The 21,668-nt window shown below is 43.2% G+C and overlaps 3 protein-coding genes across 5 annotated transcripts; all 3 read left to right on the top strand.

Annotated features, from left to right (window-relative positions):
* The first annotated feature begins 474 nt into the window (after positions 1 to 474).
* zc3h13 (zinc finger CCCH-type containing 13) lies at positions 475 to 12,459 on the top strand. Of its 2 annotated transcripts, none has more exons than XM_044187100.1 (20): positions 475 to 673; positions 1,490 to 1,666; positions 1,910 to 2,013; positions 2,258 to 2,375; positions 2,614 to 2,722; positions 2,898 to 3,064; positions 3,209 to 3,351; positions 3,663 to 3,863; positions 4,082 to 4,249; positions 4,380 to 4,717; positions 5,612 to 6,094; positions 6,259 to 6,507; positions 6,633 to 7,140; positions 7,675 to 7,787; positions 8,421 to 9,683; positions 9,836 to 10,510; positions 10,602 to 10,745; positions 11,011 to 11,211; positions 11,487 to 11,650; positions 11,803 to 12,459. In XM_044187100.1, exons 2-20 carry the CDS (start codon positions 1,499 to 1,501, stop codon positions 12,004 to 12,006), a joined length of 5,520 nt encoding a protein of 1,839 aa, XP_044043035.1. In that variant the 5' UTR covers positions 475 to 673; positions 1,490 to 1,498; the 3' UTR covers positions 12,007 to 12,459. The 2 variants fall into 2 exon arrangements, with proteins under 2 accessions (XP_044043035.1, XP_044043036.1); XM_044187101.1 differs by having other exon boundaries at positions 476 to 673; positions 2,261 to 2,375.
* Positions 12,460 to 14,477: 2,018 nt separating this feature from the next.
* Positions 14,478 to 16,992, top strand: rpl31 (ribosomal protein L31). The gene is made up of 5 exons (XM_044187104.1): positions 14,478 to 14,534; positions 15,083 to 15,186; positions 15,659 to 15,784; positions 16,722 to 16,834; positions 16,921 to 16,992. Exons 2-5 carry the CDS (start codon positions 15,083 to 15,085, stop codon positions 16,950 to 16,952), a joined length of 375 nt encoding a protein of 124 aa, XP_044043039.1. The 5' UTR covers positions 14,478 to 14,534; the 3' UTR covers positions 16,953 to 16,992.
* An 822-nt stretch (positions 16,993 to 17,814) lies between these two features.
* Positions 17,815 to 21,668, top strand: chst10 (carbohydrate sulfotransferase 10). Of its 2 annotated transcripts, none has more exons than XM_044187103.1 (6): positions 17,815 to 18,019; positions 18,513 to 18,656; positions 18,738 to 18,847; positions 18,973 to 19,198; positions 19,444 to 19,549; positions 19,816 to 21,668. In XM_044187103.1, the coding sequence occupies exons 2-6, from the start codon at positions 18,551 to 18,553 to the stop codon at positions 20,366 to 20,368; spliced, it is 1,101 nt and encodes a 366-aa protein (XP_044043038.1). In that variant the 5' UTR covers positions 17,815 to 18,019; positions 18,513 to 18,550; the 3' UTR covers positions 20,369 to 21,668. The 2 variants fall into 2 exon arrangements, with proteins under 2 accessions (XP_044043038.1, XP_044043037.1); XM_044187102.1 differs by lacking the exon at positions 17,815 to 18,019 and adding an exon at positions 18,062 to 18,313.

Below are 21,668 nucleotides of genomic sequence, written 5' to 3'. Positions count from 1 at the left end.
AATCAGAGGGGAAACGCATAGTGTGGAGAAAGGTAAATCAACAGTGGCAACAGCATTTGGATAATGCAATAAAGGGGAGACATTTACATTCAATCCAGATGTGTTAAGACATAGCGGAACAAAACAGAAAGAGCAAGTCATAATAAGCAGGCTGAGCATAGGAAAACATGCAACAGGTCTTTGGATCTATGCCATGAGGCTGAGACAGCTGAGATGTCCTTATATCATGCAGGAGATGTACACAAGAAAGACAAGAAATTATGACACAATTACGAAAATTAGAGCGGATAGAGGACAACGTTAAGTCTATTAGAGTGTGGAGACAGTGTTCCAGGGAGGAAATTTAGGTTATTTAGTTTTTTAAGGATGACTGGAGTAGAAAGACGGCTGTAAAATGAATGGACACTAAGGGGGAATAAAACCTGAAGGTGGCGGTAATGCAACATCGTGGATGCCAACTGCCGTGAAACATCAAAGAAGAAGAAGAAGAAGAAGAAGCCGAAGGAAAAAAAAGAAGAAGAAGAGGAGGACAAATGATGCGCACCCTCCGCCAATATGAAGGCACACAGGGCAGTTTCTGCCTTTGATTTTAAAGAATAAGCCTTGTTATGTCTACTAGTGCTGAATCCACTAACTGGACTAAAGTAGATGAGACACCGAATTAATATCTTGGGTGAGACGGATTTTTTCTCTACACAATGTCTAGCAGGCACGCTACTGAAGGTGGCTTGAAGGCCCCGCGCTAAGATAAAACATGAAGTCATTAGCTCTTTGGTTAACTAACTTTAGCATTAGCCTCCGTTCGCTTGTTTTTTCAAGCATGCGGCATGGAAAATAATTAACGTCAGTCATTAACCGGCTGAACATTTGAATCTCACATACACGTGTATGAATGTAAGACACTTAAACAACAGTATTAAAGTCATGTAGTTAGCTAGGAACTTTAGCTAACCTTAAGCTAGCATGCAAGACTGCTCGTTAGAAGTAAGCGCAGAGCAGCTGCACAGACAACAACAGGCCAAGCCATTTGCATGTGTTTATGTTTTGGATGTGTCGCTACCTATAGGAGAACTAAAACTGCAGGCAGCCCAGTGTATACACTCCAATCGTTTCAGGAAAGTTGCTTGATTAAAATGATCTTCTTAGTCTCAATTTAGGGTGCTAAAATACGCAGCCTTGCACTCGGAATGAATGAATTCAGGGCTGGTAGTGCAACACTGGCAATGCAATCACACAGCAGAGAAAGTTCAGTGGACCACAGATTCAGAAATATTGTTTTTAATGTCATTTGATCTAAACCGGTTACTGTTAGTAACCTTTCTCAGTGTTGAGAAGCAGCAGCAAAGATGGGAATAACTTAATGACATTGAGTTATTCCATTAACTCTTTAACATTCCTGCTAAAGTCTTAGATTATGTAGTGTATAGTTGTATTGATGCAGATGAATACCCAAAGACATTTCATTAAGCATTGTTTTTCATATTTCCAGTCCTGCAGAATGTCCAAGATCAGGCGGAAGGTAACAGTGGAGAATTCAAAAACCATATCTGATAGCAGCAGCAGCAGCAGCACCACGACCAGCAGCACCAGCAACCCCACCGCCCCCTCCCGCCGGCCCAGTGTGTTTGAAAGACTCGGCCCCAGCACTGGGAGTAATGCTGCTGACGTATGTATAACCTATAGTCAAAGATCGGGGTTGGCCACAAACCTGTGCTCCTGTTGCAGAGTTGTTAGTGATTCAGTACCTTGATTAGGGACCCTTAAGAGGGAGCACCCTTTTTAGCAGTCTGATAATATATTATGTGTTTTATGTGAACATGATATCTTCATAGTATCCCTACTGTGATAGCTGTTTCATTTTAGTGGGTGTTGCCTTATCTCATCAGGCTCATTTGATTATGTCTTTCAGAGTCACTGTAGAAATTGGCTGAAGACCGGTAATTGCAGTTACGGCAACACTTGTCGCTACACACATGGAACTCAGCCACGAGGCAAAGGATTTAGCTTTAGTCGGTAAGATGGCTTGTTTAATCTATGTTGGCAATCAGGATTTCTTTGTGAAATTATAGAATGTGATTTTCAGGACTTAAGTTTTGGGACCCATGATTCCTGTAAATTTCTAATGCTGTTGTTATTGAGTTTTCTTTGTGTTTTTTGTGGTCCTCCTGTCCACATGAACAAATGGCTTATTATCTATAGCTTCATATAATTTATATTGAACTTGTGTGTATTTTTGTTTGTGTATGTCTTAATGGAGCAGGTCAGCCGAGAGACCCACAGGTGATCTGCGGGAGAGGATGAAGAATAAAAGACAGGATGTTGACCCAGAAAACCTGAAGCGAGACCTAGACGAGCCCACATCCCCCACAGCGAGAGTGAGTTCTCTGCTCCTTCAGTCTCTACTTTATTAAAGTAATAATCTATTGCCGAAAGTGTAAATAATGGCTGATTTTTAAATAAAGAAAAGGCCACTGCTGACCCTGAGTCTGACTTGGAATGTGAAAAATCTTTTGAAACTGCAACACACATAGCCTATATAGAATAAGAAGAAGCAAAGGAAGCGATGCAACAATCTAACATCTGTGTGTGTGTCCGTCCGTTCGTCCACTGCAGAGAGATTCCACCAGAGGCCGACACAGGGAAAAGGAAGATATAAAGATCACAAAGGAGTGCACCCCAGCCAGTGAAGAAGAGCCCACAGAGTGGGAAACCAATCGTGAAGGTTCAATAGCTTGTTTTGTTCAAGTTTAAAGAACAAGTGACCCAATGATTTGTTAATGTCATAACAATTTGAAATGACCTAATGAACATTAATATGGCTTTGACATGACAGATTCTAAGATTTGAACTTTTCTTTAGAAGCCTCTGGTTGTTTTCTTTTTTTGTTTGACCTCAAGACTCAGATATCGGTGATTACGACTACGAGTTGTCCCTGGAGATGAAGCGCCAGAAGATTCAACGTGAGCTGATGAAATTGGAGCAGGAGAACTTGGAAAAGAGGGATGAGATTGTCATCAAGAAAGATGAGACCCACACCAAAACAAGAGCCACTGCCATGCCCAAGGTAAGTAACTAGTTTCTACCTTTGCTTGGATATTTTCTAAAGTATCTCTCCCTGCTGGACAGCTCACTGCCCTCGCTGAAGTAGCTGTCCGAAGGAGGGACTCTGATTTGAATTTTAACTTCATCTGTCATCTCTGTCCTTCAGGCCTCCCCTGAGCAGTTAAGCAATAAAGATTCACCCTCACCCAGGAAGTCCAGTGGATCCCCAAAACACAAAAGTGGAACCAAAGGCCCAGGCTCTGGGAAGAAAGAGAAGAAGATGTCAGAATGTGTTACAGAATCTGCCAGGTAGGAGTCTGAGAGTGGGCACTGGGCGCACTGGGCTTGTTTTTTGGTTGCCGGGATATTTAAAAAAATTACTCAACAGACTTCAGTGACATTTGGTGGAAAGTTTTGTCATTTGGCAAGGAAGAACTGATGAAGTTTTGTGTGCAGATAGCTCTACTATGTGTCTATAAATAATTTTTCCTGGATTCCTTAGTTCAACATGTGTGAAAAACCTTCCCCCTTGTAGTAGTAGTAGTAGTAGTAGTAATAATAATAATAATAATAATATTTGAGGAAGATATGAAGGATGTTTTCTATGCTCTTCCAACCAGGTCTTCAAAAGGGAGCCACAGTAAGAAGAAAGGACCCCGTACCCCCAGTCCTCCTCCCCCAGTCCCTCTGGACATTCCTGTGATTGGGAAGAAACACAAAGGCAAGCACAAAAACAAGGAGAAGTCTGAGGAGAAGCAGAAGGATGGAAAAGATCGGGGACGAGATACAGAGAAGCACAAAGAGAAGAAGGAAAAACGCAGGTATGGTGTGGATCTATCATGGGTCAACTAAATAATATTATCACACAGTATGTGTACATGTTAATATTCTTTCCATTTCACTGAGTAATCACCATTAACATGGCAGTCTTATTAGTGTTCTTTGTGGTCATTTGTGCAAGGAAATTCTCTTCACAATTATCTTCAGTTATCTTCCATTATAACGCTCATCCTTTTGACCATAACCGTGCTGTTTATAGGGACCGATCAGACAGTTCCCACAAGGCCAAGCGGTCAGTGACATCAGAGGAGCGTTCTGGTAGTGTGTCATCTCCCTCCAGGGGCACTTCACCCTCAGCCAGGAAGAAATCCACCTCCCCTAAAGCTTTGTCCCATAAGACCCCTGTGCTGGCCTCCCCTCCTCGCAGGTTAGCACATGTGGGCCACTGAGCAAAGGTTTTCTTGCTCAAGGCTTTAATAAACTCCTCATAATATTGTTTAATCAGTAAATATTTGACACGGTGCCTGCCAGGAAATAACCGTCTTTTGTCACTGCAGGTCTCCCTCTCCTCCACGCCGCCAGCGCACCCCCACTCCTCCCCGCCACCACTCCCCTTCCTCCCATTCAGGTTCCTCTGCCCAGCGGCATTCTTCGTCTCCTCGTCGCCGTCGCTCGTCCTCTCCCACCTACCACCGGAGCACAGCAGCCCAGGCCTCCCCTCCAAGCTCCCGGCGCTCCCGATCACCTCCTGCCTCCCACAGCACCTCCTCGCCCCACCGCCGATCTGACAGGTCGAGCCCCAGCCGGCGCCACTCCAGGGGTCGCGAGAGGAGCCGTGGAGAAAGAGAAAGGAGTCCGCCTGCCCAGGAGCGCAGCAGACATGAGCGCAGAGATGGTAACTTTGTGTTCTATTACTGTATTTGTTTGTCTCGTTTCTCTTGTCTGTTTATATATATATATATATATATATATATATATATTTTTTTTTTTATATATCTTTTTGTGTGTTTTTTTTTTTTTTAAACCACATTAAATGCTTTTGAGTGTGAAGTCTGCTTGCACACTACCAGTGATTTTGGCACAAGTTTCTTAAAAATCATTTTCAGTTTGTATTTTTCACACTTTGGCTTTGGAGTGTTTTATAACTATAATATATGTTGTAAGACTTCATTGTGATTTTTATTTGTGGTGTCTTAAGTCTCTGTTAATAGCGAGTAAAGGTTCTCTGAGTGGAAAATAGAAACTTAAATAATTAAACATGGGTTATTACATTTTACGTAACCCCAGTCATTCACTTGATCTCGTTAGAAGTACAGACAGATATTTTGTGTGGAAACAATTAATGGAAAATTAAACGTCAACAATTTTTATAAACAGTTCATCGTTTTGAAGTTATTTATTAATCAAAAATGCCAAACATTTGCTGGTTCCAGCTTTTCAAATATGAAGATTTGTTGATTTTATATTGTTTAAAATTTTGTTTTGAGATTTATTCTGTTGGTCTGGCAAAGATATTTTTGGACAGATTCATCGATAATCAAAAGTATTATTTTTCCGAGCTCCATACATATTACATTCTAACCTCAAAACGACTGTGGATCTGTATAGAATCTGTGTCATTTTGCACAGCATTGTTTGGGTTATGATTGGAAATGTAGCAATCTATTAGTTGTTTATTCCTCCCTCTCTAGAAGTGGGCAGGACTGGGACCGATACTGTATCTTTAATATATATTGAGCTTATTTGATTTTAAATCAGTTGTTAAGCTTTGTGTCTCTCTTCTAAACAGGAAGCCGCAGCAAGCGAGAGAAGGACAGCATCCGCGATGACCGGGACTATGACTCCGAACAGGTCTCATCACGGGACACTCGCGATGACAGGGAGACCAGAGAGGCTCGTGAGCGACGGGACACTCGCGATCGAGGAAGGGAAACAATCCGAGACTCTCGCGACCACCGGGACAACAGGGATGTAAAGGATTCCAGAGAGAGCAGGACAGAGACCCGCTCCAGTCGAGAGTCACTGGAAATTCGTGACCGCGAACGGGAACGGGAGAGGGAACGGGAGAGGGAGAAGGACAGAGATCGAGAAAAGGAGAGGGAGAGGACTGACACCCACAGGAAGGAGGACCTGGCTCAGGAGGACAGGAGTTATGGGAGAGGTCATGGACGCGAAGATGGAGGGAGAGCTGATGGAAGGACGGAGAACAGGACAGACAGAGCTGAGAGGAATGGACGAGGGAGAGGGCGTGCTAATGAAATGTCTGATAAAGGCAAGAACTGACATTACATTCAGCCTTTATATCCATAGTTTGTGTTATTTGTGGCCATAAGAAAATGTTTAATAACAGGAGCTTCTTAGGTAATGCTTACAGCACACTACTGTGCCCTTTATCTAATGTATCACCATTGTACCATTCCTCATGTCTTTTTTCAGGGTCTAACAGAAACTCCCGGGGTTCGCAACTGGAAAGCAGCCATGACAACTGGGAGTCACGGAGCAGTGCGGTGCGTGAACGCAGTGCAGAGAGGAGCACCGATCGCAGTGCTACCGAAAGAAGCTCTGAGAGGGGTTCAGACCGAGATCGCTATGAGGGTGACAGGAGAGGAGAGCCAGCCCGAGACTCCTCTTACGACAGGAGAGGAGGGCATGGAGAGCGGGATCGCAGAGACAACCGAGAAAGAGGTGGGAGTTAGGGTTTGCTTTATTTGAAGCCTATACAAAATCTGAACTGGGATCACATATAATGTATGATAGTTTTTTTATTTTAAATTTATTTGGCTAAGCTTTTTAACTTTCTGTTTTCCCAGATCAAAGAGCCTCTCCAAATAGACACCAGGGGAGATCAGAGGAGTCTGAGAGGGAGGAGAGGAGGGAGGAGCGCAGGACAGATAGAGCAGAAGACAGACGAGAGGACAGGCCCCGCGACCGGGAACGAGACAGGGAGAGAGAGAAAGAGAAGGATAGAGAGAGGGAGAGGGAAAAGGAGCGAGAGAAGGAGAGGGAGGCCGAGAAGGAGCGGGCCAGGGAGAGAGAGCGGGAACGAGAACGGGAGAGGGAGAGGGAGCGAGAGAGGGAAAAGGAGCGCGAGGAGAGGGAGAGGGAGAGGGAGGAACGGGAGAGAGAGAGGGAGAGGAAGGAGCGAGAGAGGGAGCGGGAGAGGGAGAGAGAGAGGGAGAGAGAGAGGGAGCAGCGGGAGCGAGAGAGGCAGCGGGAATGGGAGGAGCGAGAGAGAGGGAGAGAGGAAAGGCGGGAGAGGAGAGATGACGTCAGGGATGACCGGCCCGTTCGAGACACCCGGGACGATCGCAAGACGAGGCATGTATCAGCCTACTCAATGTATTTACAAGTTGTCTTTACCTCTTCTGTACACTAGCACAGTATTCAAACTGTACAGTTAGTGAAGTGTTACTGTTAATGTGTATTTACTGTTACAATTACACTCAAAATAGTTTCATAGATTCATCCCTTTTACTAAAGTTTTCCTTGTGACCCCAAGGTTGCAAACCGCTGAAGTATTCGTAGATGTCCAAAAATTGGAAACTTTTTTTACTTCAAGGACAGCTTATATCAAGCCATTTCTTTACCAATTCCATTGCTCTTATCAAAATGCCCTTTAAATCTTTCAGAAACAAAACCTATTATAATCTGAAAATAATGTTTTCAAATTTTTTTTAGAAAAACCTTTCCTAGAAGTGAGCTATGTGGAACACCACGCTTTACTCTCAAAAATTCAGAAGCACTTTTATCCATTGAAACACAATACCTACAATTCTCCAAACATTTACGTAGCAATGAATGTGCTACTTCTCTCAACACCATATTTATGTAATAATTCTCCTCTCCCTTTAGTCGTAAGAGGCCCAGGGTGGAGAGCAGCCCGAGCCCGCGAACCTCACCTAAGCGAGCAACACGGGACCTCAGTCCGGCAGACAGCGATGGCTACAACAGTGCAGAAGAGAAAAGTGAGCGCCCAATTGGCCGAGGGCAGGCCAAGCTCCACCCACAGCCCCTCCTCCCCAGCCCAGTGTGTCCACCTCCATCTGACAGTAGGGAAATTCTTTTTGAAAGGACACACTTCTGTTTAATGGGGAATGCACTTTTTATATACTGGAAACACACTCTCTGATAAAGGGAAATGCACTGTTAATCATTTTAAGTTTTATTTCTTTTTGGTATAACTTTACACTTTATAAATTGTATCGCCTAAAGGTTTTGTTTTTTGGTTGTATGCATTCCAGCATTGGCTGTCCCTTTTTTATCGCTAATGAAACAATATCAAAGGGAATAGAAATGTATGAAAGACAAATTATTCTTTAGAACACTAAAGTAAAGTGCACTTTCTTGTGTATTGATATTTTTTTTTCTCCATTTCAGTCATTGCCAATTTAAATGGCGCCTTTTAGTTAGTTGAGTTTAAATGAAAGGGCATTTATATCAAATTATATAATATTTAGCTTTCACAGTAATTGTGGCACATTGCCTCCAATGAAGAGCCTCAACCGGTAGCCCAGAAGTTGCAGTGAGAGGCAGTCTGCTGTCAAAGCTGTAATGCTTTAAAGGTACTGAGTGTGGTTATGTGACTGTTCTGTGTGCAGGTGCCGACAAGCATCGTCTGCTGAGCCAGGTGGTGCGGCCCCAGGAGCCCTTGCTACGTTCTCCACCACGGGCTGCTCCATCTGATGACAAGCCCAGTCACTGGAAGGATGAGGAGCGCAGAGGAGCCGGGGACAAAAGAGAAGCACGCAGCCGCCTTGAGGACCTGGAACCTCGTGTGGAACGAAGCAGAGGAGGAGGCGACAGACGAGGAGAGCACCTTGTTGCAGACACCCTGTCTGACTCCCGTAGCAGAGGCAGAGACCAGCGAGAACCCACGCCGCCTCCACCTCCTTCAGCCCTCGCCACTGGCAGCGAAGACAGAGACACTGCTGGCTCCCAGTCCCATGAGGAGGGCAAAAAGAAGACAAAGTCTCAGAGGAAGGGCTTGAAGAAGGTTCGCAAAGAAGAGGAGGTTGGAGGTGGCATCAGCCTGGCTGGTGCAGGAGATCGTTTCAACCCTGAGCCCCCAATAGGCAGTTCTACAGATGGACCTCCACCCTTACACTCCCCCAGGAAAGGGGCCAAGAAGAAGGCGCTTGAACGAAAGAGGAAACTGTCACGAGGAGCAGAATCTGATGTGTCTGACGAGGATTCGTCAGCCCATCAACCACATAGTAAGAGGAAGAAAGGTCCCCGGACGCCACCACCCTCGATGAGGCCTGATCACCGCAGTACTGGAGTCAACGCAGAGCCGTCTCCACTGTCCAAAATGGACAACTTCAGTGACTGGTCAGATGAGGAGGTCACAGACCGAGGAGGACCACTGGAAACGCAAGCACTCCTGGCTCCCGCTGAGAGGGCTTCTGCTGAGACTCTGAGGAGAGGTGCTCCGAGGATGGGCAGGGACAGGGAGCGATGCAACCCCCCTCCCATCGCCCCTCTACTCCCCCAGGATCCTCCAATGCTGCTGCAGACTCTGACTCCTCAGCCCCTCATGTCCCAGCCCCTGCTCCGCAAACCTCCCCCAGAGCAGACGCGCAGCAGCAGCATGGGAAGCAACCAGAGCCGCACATCATCCAGACGCCTGCGATCACCATCCAATGAGTCAGCCCACCGAGATGACCCCCAAGGTCCGCGATCTCGTCGGGGCAGGCTGCAGGGCACCAACTCTCGTGACCGAGAAAGAGAACGAGAGCGGGAGAGAATAGGAGAGAGAGAGCGGGAGAGAGAGAGGCCGGTCGTGAATGACCCTCCAGGGGCAGAGAGGAAGTCTCGAATTGACCAGTTGAGGCGAGGGGAGCCCAGCCGCAGCACCTCCTCAGGTAATAAACACTGATACACACTCACATCTTGACACTACATTTCTAAACAAGAGCATCTATTAACATTAAACCTTTTTGTTTAGGATCATGCTTAATTAATAAGACGAACTCTGATCCCACCCAAACTTATATCCGTCTCTATTGTCTTACAGACCGGCAAGATTCCCGAAGCCACAGCTCCAGACGCAGCTCTCCTGACTCTGAGAGGCAGGCCACATCCAGGTCCCGCGCCGGCTCCTACGACAGTCGGGAACGTGAGAGAGATAGGGAGCCATTCGAGCGGGAGCGGGAGCGAGACCGAAAGGATCTCCGGCCTCAGCAGCAGCAACAGCAGCAGCAGCAGCAGCCCCTCCTCCTCCAACAGCCCCTACAACAACAGAGAGACTGGGAGCCCGAACCTAGGGACTGGCCTAGCAGGGGACGGGAGCCCCTACTGATGCGTCCTGGCCGTGAACCTCTCCTGAGAGAGCGGGATATCAGGGACAGAGAACGCTTACTCCCTGAAGGACTCATCCAGCAGCACGAACGGGAGCGAGAGAGGGAGCGGGAGAGAGACAGTAGAGGTGACAGAGGCGGTGATCGTGAGAGGGAGAGGATGATGATGATGGACCTACCGCCCCACTGTGACCCCAGGGCTCCAGGACGAGGGGACCTGAGGGGTGAAATCAGAGGAGACCTGCGAGGGGACATGATGAGACAGGACAGGGGCGACTATGAGCCTCTGCTGCCAAGAGAAGCCTTCAGCCCTCCAGAGCCGGAGAAACCGAGCAACAGTCACCATCTCATGGGAGAGCAACGGGAACTGGAGAAGACAGACAGCATCGACGGTAAGAAGATAACGCATGTATGCATTTTTCTGTCACACTGATTCAAAATTTCCAACACGTATGTAAAGGAATCTATGTGCGATGTTCTCAGGGGACGATGATGGGAAAGAAGACGACGGTCAGTCAGTCGCATCTGTTGGAGAGGAGTATGAACCAATCAGTGATGATGAGCTGGATGAAATTTTGGCTGACAGCCAGAAAAAAGAGGATCAGCAAGACGATGAGAAAATTACAGGTACTAGGAAATACCTTTTTATGGAAAATATCCATATGGAAATGTTATGAAAATGTATTTATCCTTTCTTTAACTTGAGAAATGATTTGTTTACTTCTGCTTGAGTGATTGATTTGTTTCATTCCAAAACTATTTGAACAAGTTGGGAAAATGTTGCTGAAATCTACTAAAATTATCAGAAAATGTTTTTTTATAAAATAAGAGATTGTTAGGACTCTCCTCAGAAGTTCCTTTTTAAAATGAAACCCCCAATGTCGTGTGTTAGGTCCTCTGGATGTGATTGATGTGGACTGGTCCAGCCTGATGCCCAAACAGAAGCAGGAACCCCGGGCAGCAGGGGCAGCGTTGCTCCGATTCACACCAGGGGCCGTGCTTCTTAGGGCGGGCATATCCAAGCGACTTGCTGGGCCTGAGCTCATGGAGCAAGCCAGAGAGGTGTGCAAGTCTGAGCTGGACGACCCCAAAGGTAAGAGTTTTGACATCATGGAATAATAGCCTTTGTTTTATTTTATAACATCAATGCTTGTTTTGCTTTCCTTTATGTTTCCTTTTTTTTTAAATTGGTAACATGATCACATTGTTTAAATCTGCAGAACTAGTCATTTTGATCAGTTTGTAATTGGGATTATGATAACGGCCATTATTTTGCAGTTCTTCATCGAGAATTCTGTTTAGTTTCATTGAGTTTAGTCTGTCTTTGTGTGATCTATCCTTCTAAAACTCTCAACTCTGTCCTGCTAGATGCTGACAAGCTGTTTGAGCATGACTTGGGGGCCCTGAATATGGCAGCCATGAACAGGCGGGTGGAGAGGGCAGGTTTACTGAGCAACCTTGGGCCCTGCTGCAAGGCCCTGTGTGCCCGCAGAGACTTCGCCATCCGCCGGCAGCTGCTAAAAAATGACAAGGTAGATGTCATCCAGTCACTGACAGGACGGTGAATTTATTACTGCAATTGCTTTGTGTCGATCTTAGCTATATTCTAACCAGTTTCTCTGGATGTCATTTAAATATGCGAGATGTGTAAGAAAGATGTTTAAATCTATTTCTCTTTGTTCAGGGCCTAACCAAGCAGTATCCCACTACTCCCGTGGTAGACAACGAGCTGCTGCAGATGAGCATGCGTCTCTTCAGAAGGACCATGGCTGGCCAGACCTCAGGCCCAGAAAGGTCTGACGGTGGGTCAGTGCCTGCACCCGAGGTTGCTGCAGCTGGTAGCAGTAGTAAGCTCAGCACAGCACAGCCTGAGGTGTGTGTGTCCTGAAAGAAACAAGCTTAGTAAGTCAAACACATGAAAGTGAACGCTTCTAAGCCTTTACTTCTTCCAGCCCCTAACTCTCCCTGACTCTGTCGCATTGCATTACATACATACATACATTCATTACATACATAGCCTTTTTAGTCATGAGAGGAAATAAAAAAAAAACAAATGAAAAATTGTGATTCTTATTCAGTTATGCTTTACATGTTTTTGATGATCTGCAAGTGCTGTCCCATAGACCACTGGACATTGTAGCCTATGGAGGTGTGTAATGAATCGTGTACGAGAAACATAAAACTCACCTAAAATGACTTCATGTTTTTTGTGCAGTACAATGTCTTAGAGCAGCTTTTTAATTGTCAGTTTTACCTGCCTAACCAAGTTCAAATGACTGTTTTGTTTTCATATATTGTGCATTGGTTACTACAACTGTGCATTAAACTGGTTAGATGTTGATTTTTTGTAACGGGTCTTTTGCTTTGTATGAAGTGACTGTTCAGCCTTCACATAATGTGACACTTGATGTTATTACTATTTTTTGTTTACACCATATTACAAAATATCTGCAGAGAAAATCTATAGCATTTGCTGCAGAGTGTTACTGAACAACAACACTGAAACATCCTGCAGGGTCTTGAATGAACATGAATAAGCACTGCCAAACTATTCCTTCAATGAATGTAATTTGTTATAACTGTTAGTCTTTGGAAACATTATTGCTTTTTGCTTGATGTAATTGTTTTGAATGGTTTGGCAATGTCTCCCTGAAATGAAATGAACTGAAGTGAGTGCAGAGCACACTATAGACTGCAGAGTACCAGATCTCCAACACTGCCATGTGGAATTCCTCTCCTTAACGTTCACCAGCCCACACCATCCAAAAAGGAGTCAAAATGTTCCCAATAGGAAAAGACACTAGACTGTTTTAGATAAAAAATGTCTGAAAAGATAATTAATTTCAACTTCACATCACGTTTCTGTGTTCCAGTGGTTGACCATCCAGTCACAATAAAAAGACTTGTACAGGTGGATAAACTGAACCTCTGGGATGTTGTATCAACACTCTTAGTTCCAGAAGTGACACTTGAAATGAGCAGATTGTGCATGCTGTGAGTGCTTGGACACAAATTCAATGGACAAACCAGCTTCACTGAGCAGCTTAAAGAACATAATAAGAATGGAAAAAGGCTGTTATCTTAGAGCCCTGGATTCAACATGACACCTCCCGGCCATGCAACTGTGACTTGAAATCTAAGTGACATTACAGACATGGAGAGATTGGGCTCTGATCTAGCCCGCTATCTTTTAGTCTGACCACAACTCTATGTTGTTGGAAACACTTTTCCTACTACATATTTATTTTGTCTAAGGTTCAAGGTCATTTTTGAGATGTGCAAGTAATGATATCTGGTTTAACGCTGTATATTTTTTACTGTAAAATAAATGTAGAATGACATTTTTAAATTGTAATGACATTTTGCCAAATAAGGACAACTGGTGACCTGAAGGAATCCAAATGTAGTGCTAGTTTATCAGGATTATCACATATCACATATTACTATAACAAGAGCTATGAGGACCACCACTAAATGCAAAGTTTTGCATTTTGAGGTAAGTGCTGAATTTGACATATAAACACCTTTTTAAATGAGTCTTTTAAGGCTAATTCATAAAGAGTTTTAAGAATTCTTACAGTCCTACGGAGGAAGTGTTGCATCTAGCGCATGTTTGGCTCCCCCGCCCCCCTAAACTGTAAGTCACACTTTTAAAATGTATGCAATGTTAAAATGCCACTTTATGGCATTATTTTTGTGGTTTGATAACAGTGTTTGATGAGCACTTAAGACAAAAATAGAGTAGGTGTCTGATAGCTGGTCAGACACACAACATAAGAGATCTGTTAAATTGTGAATGGTTGAAATGCCTCTTCTTATGTTCGGTCTTAAACTGGTTTAAAGCTTGTACAGTTAATGAATTTGTTTGTGTGTGTCTTACAATTGCAATGGCCCATCTCATATGTGATGACCTCATTCACAATAATACCACACTTAAGGCAGCTGACATTATCATTCAAAAGAAAACCAAATCATTACTGCATACCACATACTATACATGTTCCTAAACAAAATAAACTGATATAAGCAGAATAGAGACCTACAACATAAATACTACTCATACAACATTTATTTCTGTCTTTGCTTTATCTAAATAGTCTGATAATTCAAAGATGTACATCTCAGTGAGTCTTCATTATCTCAAAGTCTTTTAAATTCTATTAAATAACCAGTTTCTCGGAAGTGTCATTTCATTTTCTATTTCTTTCCGCTCACATACTGGCAACGTCTGCCCGGTTCATCAATACAAATGTTAACAGTACTGATGTGTTAAACAAAGCGAGGTAGCAACACCAGGAACGAAGTACTTGTACGTTTGTTGTTGAGGAACGTCATGTAAAACGGACCGGTTTCCTTTACCCACAATCCTCTCCTTTAGGTCCGTCCTTCCGACTTCCGCCTCAACTAAGAGCCGAGGTGAGTATTTTTTCGGAAATTCTATTTCTACAATCTAACACCATCCTTTGATATTAAAGCCTTAATTTACCACATACTCCTTCTAAATATACACATTAGTGTTGCGTTGTCTTTTATATGAGGTTTTTGATGTGGATGATAGTCTTTAAAGTCAATTAAAAAGCGACGAACGGTAACGTTAGCATTCATCCGAGCGGAGTGGCGTCAAATTGCGTGGCTGTTCAGTGCTCATTTTCTCTACGCTAGGAATAGTGTTATTGTTTTAATGTAAAGCACTGGTCTAAGTTGCTGTTTTTAATGTATGTGCTATTTATCTTATTCTTTAGGCTGCAGGTTAGCTTGCGTTTAGTAACAACATTAGAGCTAGCCAGCTTTATCTTAACCGTAGACTTTAATTGGGTGTATCAGAAACATGTCGGGTTAAAGTTTGCAAAAAAAAAATCGCTAAATAGCTAAGCTAAAGGTGCTATTTCTCCAAAAGGCGTAGATGTAGCGGGTATTTAACGTTAACACTTAAAAAAACATGCGTGTGTGTATGCTGTTTCTAGATGGCCCCAACCAAGAAAGGAGAGAAAAAGAAGGGGCGTTCAGCCATCAACGAGGTTGTGACCAGAGAGTACACCATCAATGTCCACAAGCGCATCCATGGAGTGTGAGTACTACAAAGACAGAAGGCGCTGGAAATGCTTGATTCAGGGAAATTAATGCACAGCATATGCTGTCAGCTAACTGTTATCCAGTTATATTTGCTACTTCCCAGTTACATTTAATCCAAAAGATGTTTCATTAAGTAGCACACCTTCCTTATCCAGGAATATGAAAGTGGTGTTTGTTGTCAGTGACAAACCCTGATAAGCAGAGCATGAAACTATCTTGTTTTCAGTGCTAAAATGTGGTTAGTACCATTTTAATAAATCTACAAAATTTAATTTATGGCACATGCCCATCACCCAAGCAATGTCTTTAAAATTGTTAACCCATAGTGTTCAGATACAATGAAATGACAAAAGTACAAACTTATGTGCACAAAACTGATACCAGCAAGTGTTTGATAAATGACAAAATACTCATCAGTATTGGTATCCATTCATTCTGTATGATTTAATGGCGTTGTCTTGTTGCAGGGGTTTCAAGAGGAGGGCTCCACGCGCCATCAAGGAAATCCGCAAGTTCGCTGTGAAGGAGATGGGAACTCCTGATGTCCGCATTGACACTCGCCTCAACAAGGCAGTGTGGAGCAAGGGTGTCAGGTGAGATGATGCACTGTTAATACTCATCTCTGAGCAAAATCGCACTGCCAACTTGGCCTGAGCGATGTTTTGATTAACTCCGTAACAATCTCTGATAGACATGTTTATTTTTATCAAACAAAAGTAATTGCCTGCCCACCTACTATCACTGCACACTGTCCTGCAGGGAAAGGGCATGGTTTGTATAGGGTTTCTGTGAGATGGCATATAGCAAAATATGTATTTTTGTCTGACAATCATTGCTTTAATTTCATTTTGTAGTGAATTTTTCTTTTTGTACACTGTGTAAACTGCAGGTTAAAGGGTGCAGCACTGGCTGTCAATCAGTGACTGCCACCAGCTTGAATTTAAGAAGTGTGACTGGGTTATATTAATGTCTGCTCCACATGAATCTCCAACATGTGGTCTTAGCAATATTAATGTCATTGTAATACTAAATGTTGCATAATTCTCACAACTGTTTGTAAAATGTAATTTCCCATAACTGGCAGAAAAGTCCATAAAAACAATCTTTCTTTTTTTTTTTTTTTTGACAAAAATTGTGATGAACATGTTGTAATCGCTCTACCCTATTGTCAGCTCCTGACATGAAGCCTACTGTACACACACGACTGAGAAGTCACTGGTTGACAATTTCAGGACAGATGTGTAGAATTTGAATATATTCTGAATGCTGTGCTAATGAATACACATGATGGATGGAAGACTTGGTGACAAATACTTTGAGTGAAGTGTTACAGATACTTTTATTTTTCTGATTCAATACTGACAACAAGGAAAAGAGACTGCAAGATAAGACAAAACGCTGTGTTCCCAGATTTGTCTAGATATCTTATTTTCAGTACTTTACACTGGAAATAGGATGTCTAAAGTGTCAGCTTTTCAGAATAATATTATTTTCAGAAATTTCAGAAAAATTGTTGTGTGTGTTGTGCAGGAACGTGCCGTACAGGATACGCGTACGTCTGTCCAGGAAGCGTAATGAGGACGAGGACTCTCCCAACAAACTGTACACCCTGGTCACATATGTTCCAGTCACCACATGCAAAGGTAAGTGTGCTGCCATCTGACATTGTCATTCACCTACTGAAGCAATAGACATTTCATTAATTTTTTCCCCCCTCTTTTTCCAACAGGTCTGCAGACTGTTAATGTTGACGAAAACTAAATTTGTCCCCTCTGCGAGTGGAATAAATGAAATAAAAGGACCTCTTGTCTTGTGTCTTTTTCTGTTTCTGCACTTAACTGAATGTCTTATTTGGGGTGTTTCTTACATTTGGATTAATGGTTATAATCATTGCTGATAAATGGAAATTCTGTTCTCAACAGTAATATTAACCCTTAACAATGGCTCATGAATGTCAATTAGAACTTAACCCCATTCCCTGAAAAAACAGATATAGTTTGTAATGCTTGTTACTGCGCCTACCTTTTCACAGTGAAGGGCATTGTTTCAGGGATGCAGACAGACCACCTCTCTTTCTACAGCAAAGGGATATTGTTTCAGTCTTAGTATGTCTTCTTGAACGGTCACAGTCCTGTCTTGGCAGTAAGGTCTGATATTGTGGCATCCATGTGGCAATACGCATCTTTTAAAAAAGCTTTTTATACAAATGGGATGCTGGGTCATTGAGATGTTATGATCAGATATGGACAGTATACAGCTTTTTACTCATTCAGATGCATGTTGTTCAAATTTCAATTGGATATCCTGGCTGTTGAAATTAGTTATTATCATGGTTGCATATTGAAAAGATTGCATCTAATCCTTTATTAAGCACGTTATTTAATGGAAGAGAAATTACTTTGTGTTATTCCAATGCCTTTTGAACAGTGCAGCCCACATACAATTGTCTGAGCCACACATGATTCAATGGAAATATTTCGTCCCAAATGGGCTCCATGCATTTGGTAATATGGCCATATCCCAGTAAAATCACCATGTCTGCAGTCTTAGGTGTCCTGACTGTTTCACTGTTTATAGAGCGACTTTAGGTGCCATCATCACGATACTAGAATGGATCAAGTTCACAGATTAAAACGGCTGTGGAAATCAAATGAACACTATTAATGGATTTCAGCAGTTAACGTGCGTTACTACTGTGCTGCCGCTAGTGGGAGCTACTTCTTTGTTAGCCGTCGGATGTTGTGAAGAACAGGGACGCAGTAGGCTAGACGCGATGGCATCATCCAACATCTTCTCCAGAGTGTGTTCAGCTGTAACTCCACAAGAAGGTAATACACAAGGCTGCTCTGGTACTGTGTCGGTTTTGACACATTGCATTAACCTCACCGAGGAAGACTTAGCATGGTTCAAGTTGTCTGCTTCGTGTCTTATCACTGTCTGGGAGGGACATGTGTGGCTAGCAATTGGCTAACTAACTGACCAGCTAGCTGCCTTAAATACAGTTAACGGTAGCTAACTACTGTATTTTGATAAGCTAACGTTAGTCGTTGGTAGCTATCCATATCAAACCAACTGACAGCGGAAACGTTAGCTAGCTCTTGGCCATATACAGCATCCATTCAGTAAGTTAGCTATAATCAATTAGACATCTCCAGCTAACTCAAAACTTGTCGCGCAGACAACGTTAGGTAGCTTTAACGTTGATATGGTTAATTTATAATCAACACATTAGTATTAGGAATAGTGTTGTCAATAAATTTTTAAGCTAACAGCTAGCTAGTCATGTACAGTCGTCAGTCAGCGGTCTGTCTGTGTGTATAGGTGGGAGCGCCGCTTAGTGTTTCCATGGCCGTCGGCTGATGGGCGAAGCGATGCGGCACCACTGGCTGCTCCTTGGGGCTTGCGGCTGGGTGCTGCTCATCCTGATGTTTGTTAGCAAGTTCATCAGCTTCAGAGCTGTAGATGGTAAGCTGGCGTTTCTTATGTTGATTACTACATACAGTCAGTTATAGGGGTAAATGTGATAAGCCTAATATGTATTTTCAGACTATGGAGAGAGGGTTGGTGGTCAGAGTTGGACAGTGCCGGGCACCAAGGTGGTTAAACCCATTCCTGTTTCCAGCCCAGAGAAACCAGTTCCAAAGCCATCCGATCAGGTGACTAATATAGCTGATTACCAATTGTACTCCATCACTGAGTTAATTTGAAACAAAGTCAGTCACTTTTTTTTCTCTGCAATAACTCTGCAGTCAGTCACATGAGTGTTGTATGTGTATCTCAGCCCTCAGCTGTACCTACAGTGGCAGATTGGCAGTCAGTCTCCGAGAGGCGAACCGAGTTACTCTCAACTGTATGTAAGAACAGCAGCCTCAGGAATTTGACTCACGTCTCCATCAGCAAGTTTGTCCTGGACCGCATCTTTGTCTGCGACAAACACAAGATCTTGTTCTGCCAGACGCCTAAAGTGGGCAACACACAATGGAAGAAGGTCCTCATTGTGCTCAATGGTAAGTATAGGTTGGATAAAGGTAATAACAATGCACATGTTTACTAAAATGATAAGGATTGGCTGATAAATAACATTTGGGATTTTGTGAGTTAGCTGTACACATACATGGGCAAAGCATGACAGCAATCTTCCAAAAATGAAATGAAAGCTTTGCAAAACATGGTGCTGTATATCCACTGTGACTCAGGTCTGTTTGTTTCATTAGTTAATTCACTTGATGACTTATGTTGTTAACACTGACAGGAGCATTCTCCACTGTGGAGGAGATCCCAGAAAACCTTGTTCATGACCATGAGAAGAACGGCCTGCCCCGTCTCTCATCACTTACGCCACAGGAAATTACTCACAGGTTAGTTAAGAGTTACTGTGATACATGTAGACTTGTCTGGGCCAGGTAGCAGGATGTGCTAGTGGTCACTGTGGATGGATGACAATTCCTGATATAGCATCAACTTTTAGCTTAGTTGATGCTACTGTATGATGCATTGCAAGGCATGTCAAGTATTTACGATAGTCAGCAAGAAAGCAGAAATGCCTGCTGTGACAATCCAACCAATCAGTAAAATTGTTATCCTACACAACCATTTTCTCATAAACCCTAATGTGCCTCAACAGATTAAACACTTACTTTAAGTTTTTCATCGTGAGAGATCCCTTCGAGCGCCTTATTTCTGCATTCAAGGACAAGTTTGTGAAGAACCCACGCTTTGAGCCTTGGTACAAGCATGACATCGCTCCAGCCATCATCCGTAAGTACCGCAAGAGCCACCGTGACAGCGACCTTGTCGCCTCTGGCCTGCATTTTGAGGACTTTGTCCGTTACTTGGGTGATTTGGAAGGCCGTCACCGCATGGACCGGCAGTTCGGTGAGCACATTATTCACTGGGTGACTTATGCAGACTTGTGCGCACCATGCGAAATACACTACAGCGTGGTGGGCCACCACGAAACACTGGAGCAAGACGCCCCGTACATCCTCAAAGCAGCAGGCATCGACCAGCTGGTGTCCTACCCAGCTATTCCTCCAGGCATCACCCGCTACAACAGGACCAAGGTGGAGCACTACTTCTCAGGCATCAGCAAGCGGGACATCAGGCGTCTCTATGCACGTTACCAGGGTGACTTCCACCTATTTGGTTACCCGAGCCCAGACTTTCTACTGAACTAAAATGATTAATACTGACTAAAAGACATGTTTTCATGTAAAATCCTCTCAACATCTTTGGTTTACAGAGACAGGTGTATCGTAACTGACTGTGTGCCACATTGCACACTGTAATGTCTTTGTTCTGATTTTAGCCACTTGTGTTGGAATAACTGGACAGGTTGTTGCTATGTTGGCTGTATTTGAAATGATTGAAAAGTGCTGCCTAATATTCATATATTTAATAGCTTTGTTTTATGGAGAGAGGAGCTGTCGGGAAACCTGTAGTGTGAAGAGAGAAAGACAGTGTTGCTGCAAAAGGTGGGATGTGAGTACAGGCAACACAGTCACATAATGAGATTCAGCAGTGATAAACGCTGCAGAATTTATCATTTTGTGTGGGGAGAGTCAATATAAAGATCAAATACAGGTACAGAAAAAGTGGAGAACACATTTGCAATCTTATATTTAATGTTCATGACTGAATTATCCTTGTATGTCAAAGAGGTGTACTCTGTAATGCCTGGGATATAGGCCCGTTACCCTGTAATGTAGCTATTATACTGCACTGTGTGGATCACCAGTTTCAATGATTCATCCTGTCGAGGAAAGATATGGACAGTGCTATGCGTTTTGACATGTTGTGTCTTTTCTGTACCTATTGCTATCATGCTAGACGTAGGCGAAGACAGTCTGTATCAGGGATGCTAACATATTTGGACAGGGAGGGTGAATGGCAAAAATATAATACCAACTGATTGGACATTGATATTTTTATTGATGTTTTTCTACAAATCAGCGTTAAGTCTTTAACATTTTTTTACCATTGATTTTTGCTTTATGCAAGGTATATCAATGTCTTATAAGACAGTAAATTACTCTTCAGATACCAAGAAATAGCATCAAAATGGTCAAAAAATTAACTTTCACACAGAAATGAAGACCTTAGTCCTGCACTGACCTATAATGTAGCCATTGTTCTAGTCAAATTCTAATTCAATTCTAATCAAATTGCTTTTGACTCCATTTATTCAGCTGTTAACTGCACTGGGACATTGAAGGAAATTGGCACTGGATTTTAAAGGATCATTTTTCTATAGGAAATGTTCTGTGTAAATGTTCTTAACATGACTTGCAACTCAACATTTGTATTACATGTTGCTATTTATATTATTATTAACCTGCTGACTGGTGGCACAAACAGTGTCGTCTCACTTGTAAGACAGTACTGCCTCTCTACAGCCACCTGGTGACCTTTTGGACAGGTGGTCATAATACAAGGACAACACTAGTTAGTAATAAAGTTCCATGTGAAATAACATAA

Source organism: Siniperca chuatsi, linkage group LG24, assembly GCF_020085105.1.
Source record: "Siniperca chuatsi isolate FFG_IHB_CAS linkage group LG24, ASM2008510v1, whole genome shotgun sequence".
Taxonomy (NCBI): Eukaryota; Metazoa; Chordata; class Actinopteri; order Centrarchiformes; family Sinipercidae; genus Siniperca; species Siniperca chuatsi.
Note: the sequence above shows the minus strand (reverse complement) of the source record. Positions and strands in the feature narration are given on the sequence as shown.

Excerpts from the sequence above, each read along its gene's own strand:
- zc3h13 (XM_044187100.1), top strand. The coding sequence starts at position 1,499 with ATGTCCAAGATCAGGCGGAAGGTAACAGTGGAGAATTCAAAAACCATA. Across the intron at positions 4,250-4,379 it reads CTGGCCTCCCCTCCTCGCAG|GTCTCCCTCTCCTCCACGCC; the intron begins GTTAGCACATGT and ends TTGTCACTGCAG. Across the intron at positions 11,651-11,802 it reads AGCTGCTAAAAAATGACAAG|GGCCTAACCAAGCAGTATCC; the intron begins GTAGATGTCATC and ends CTCTTTGTTCAG.
- rpl31 (XM_044187104.1), top strand. The coding sequence starts at position 15,083 with ATGGCCCCAACCAAGAAAGGAGAGAAAAAGAAGGGGCGTTCAGCCATC. Across the intron at positions 15,187-15,658 it reads CACAAGCGCATCCATGGAGT|GGGTTTCAAGAGGAGGGCTC; the intron begins GTGAGTACTACA and ends GTCTTGTTGCAG. Across the intron at positions 15,785-16,721 it reads GTGTGGAGCAAGGGTGTCAG|GAACGTGCCGTACAGGATAC; the intron begins GTGAGATGATGC and ends TGTGTTGTGCAG.
- chst10 (XM_044187103.1), top strand. The coding sequence starts at position 18,551 with ATGGGCGAAGCGATGCGGCACCACTGGCTGCTCCTTGGGGCTTGCGGC. Across the intron at positions 18,657-18,737 it reads CAGCTTCAGAGCTGTAGATG|ACTATGGAGAGAGGGTTGGT; the intron begins GTAAGCTGGCGT and ends ATGTATTTTCAG. Across the intron at positions 18,848-18,972 it reads TTCCAAAGCCATCCGATCAG|CCCTCAGCTGTACCTACAGT; the intron begins GTGACTAATATA and ends TGTGTATCTCAG.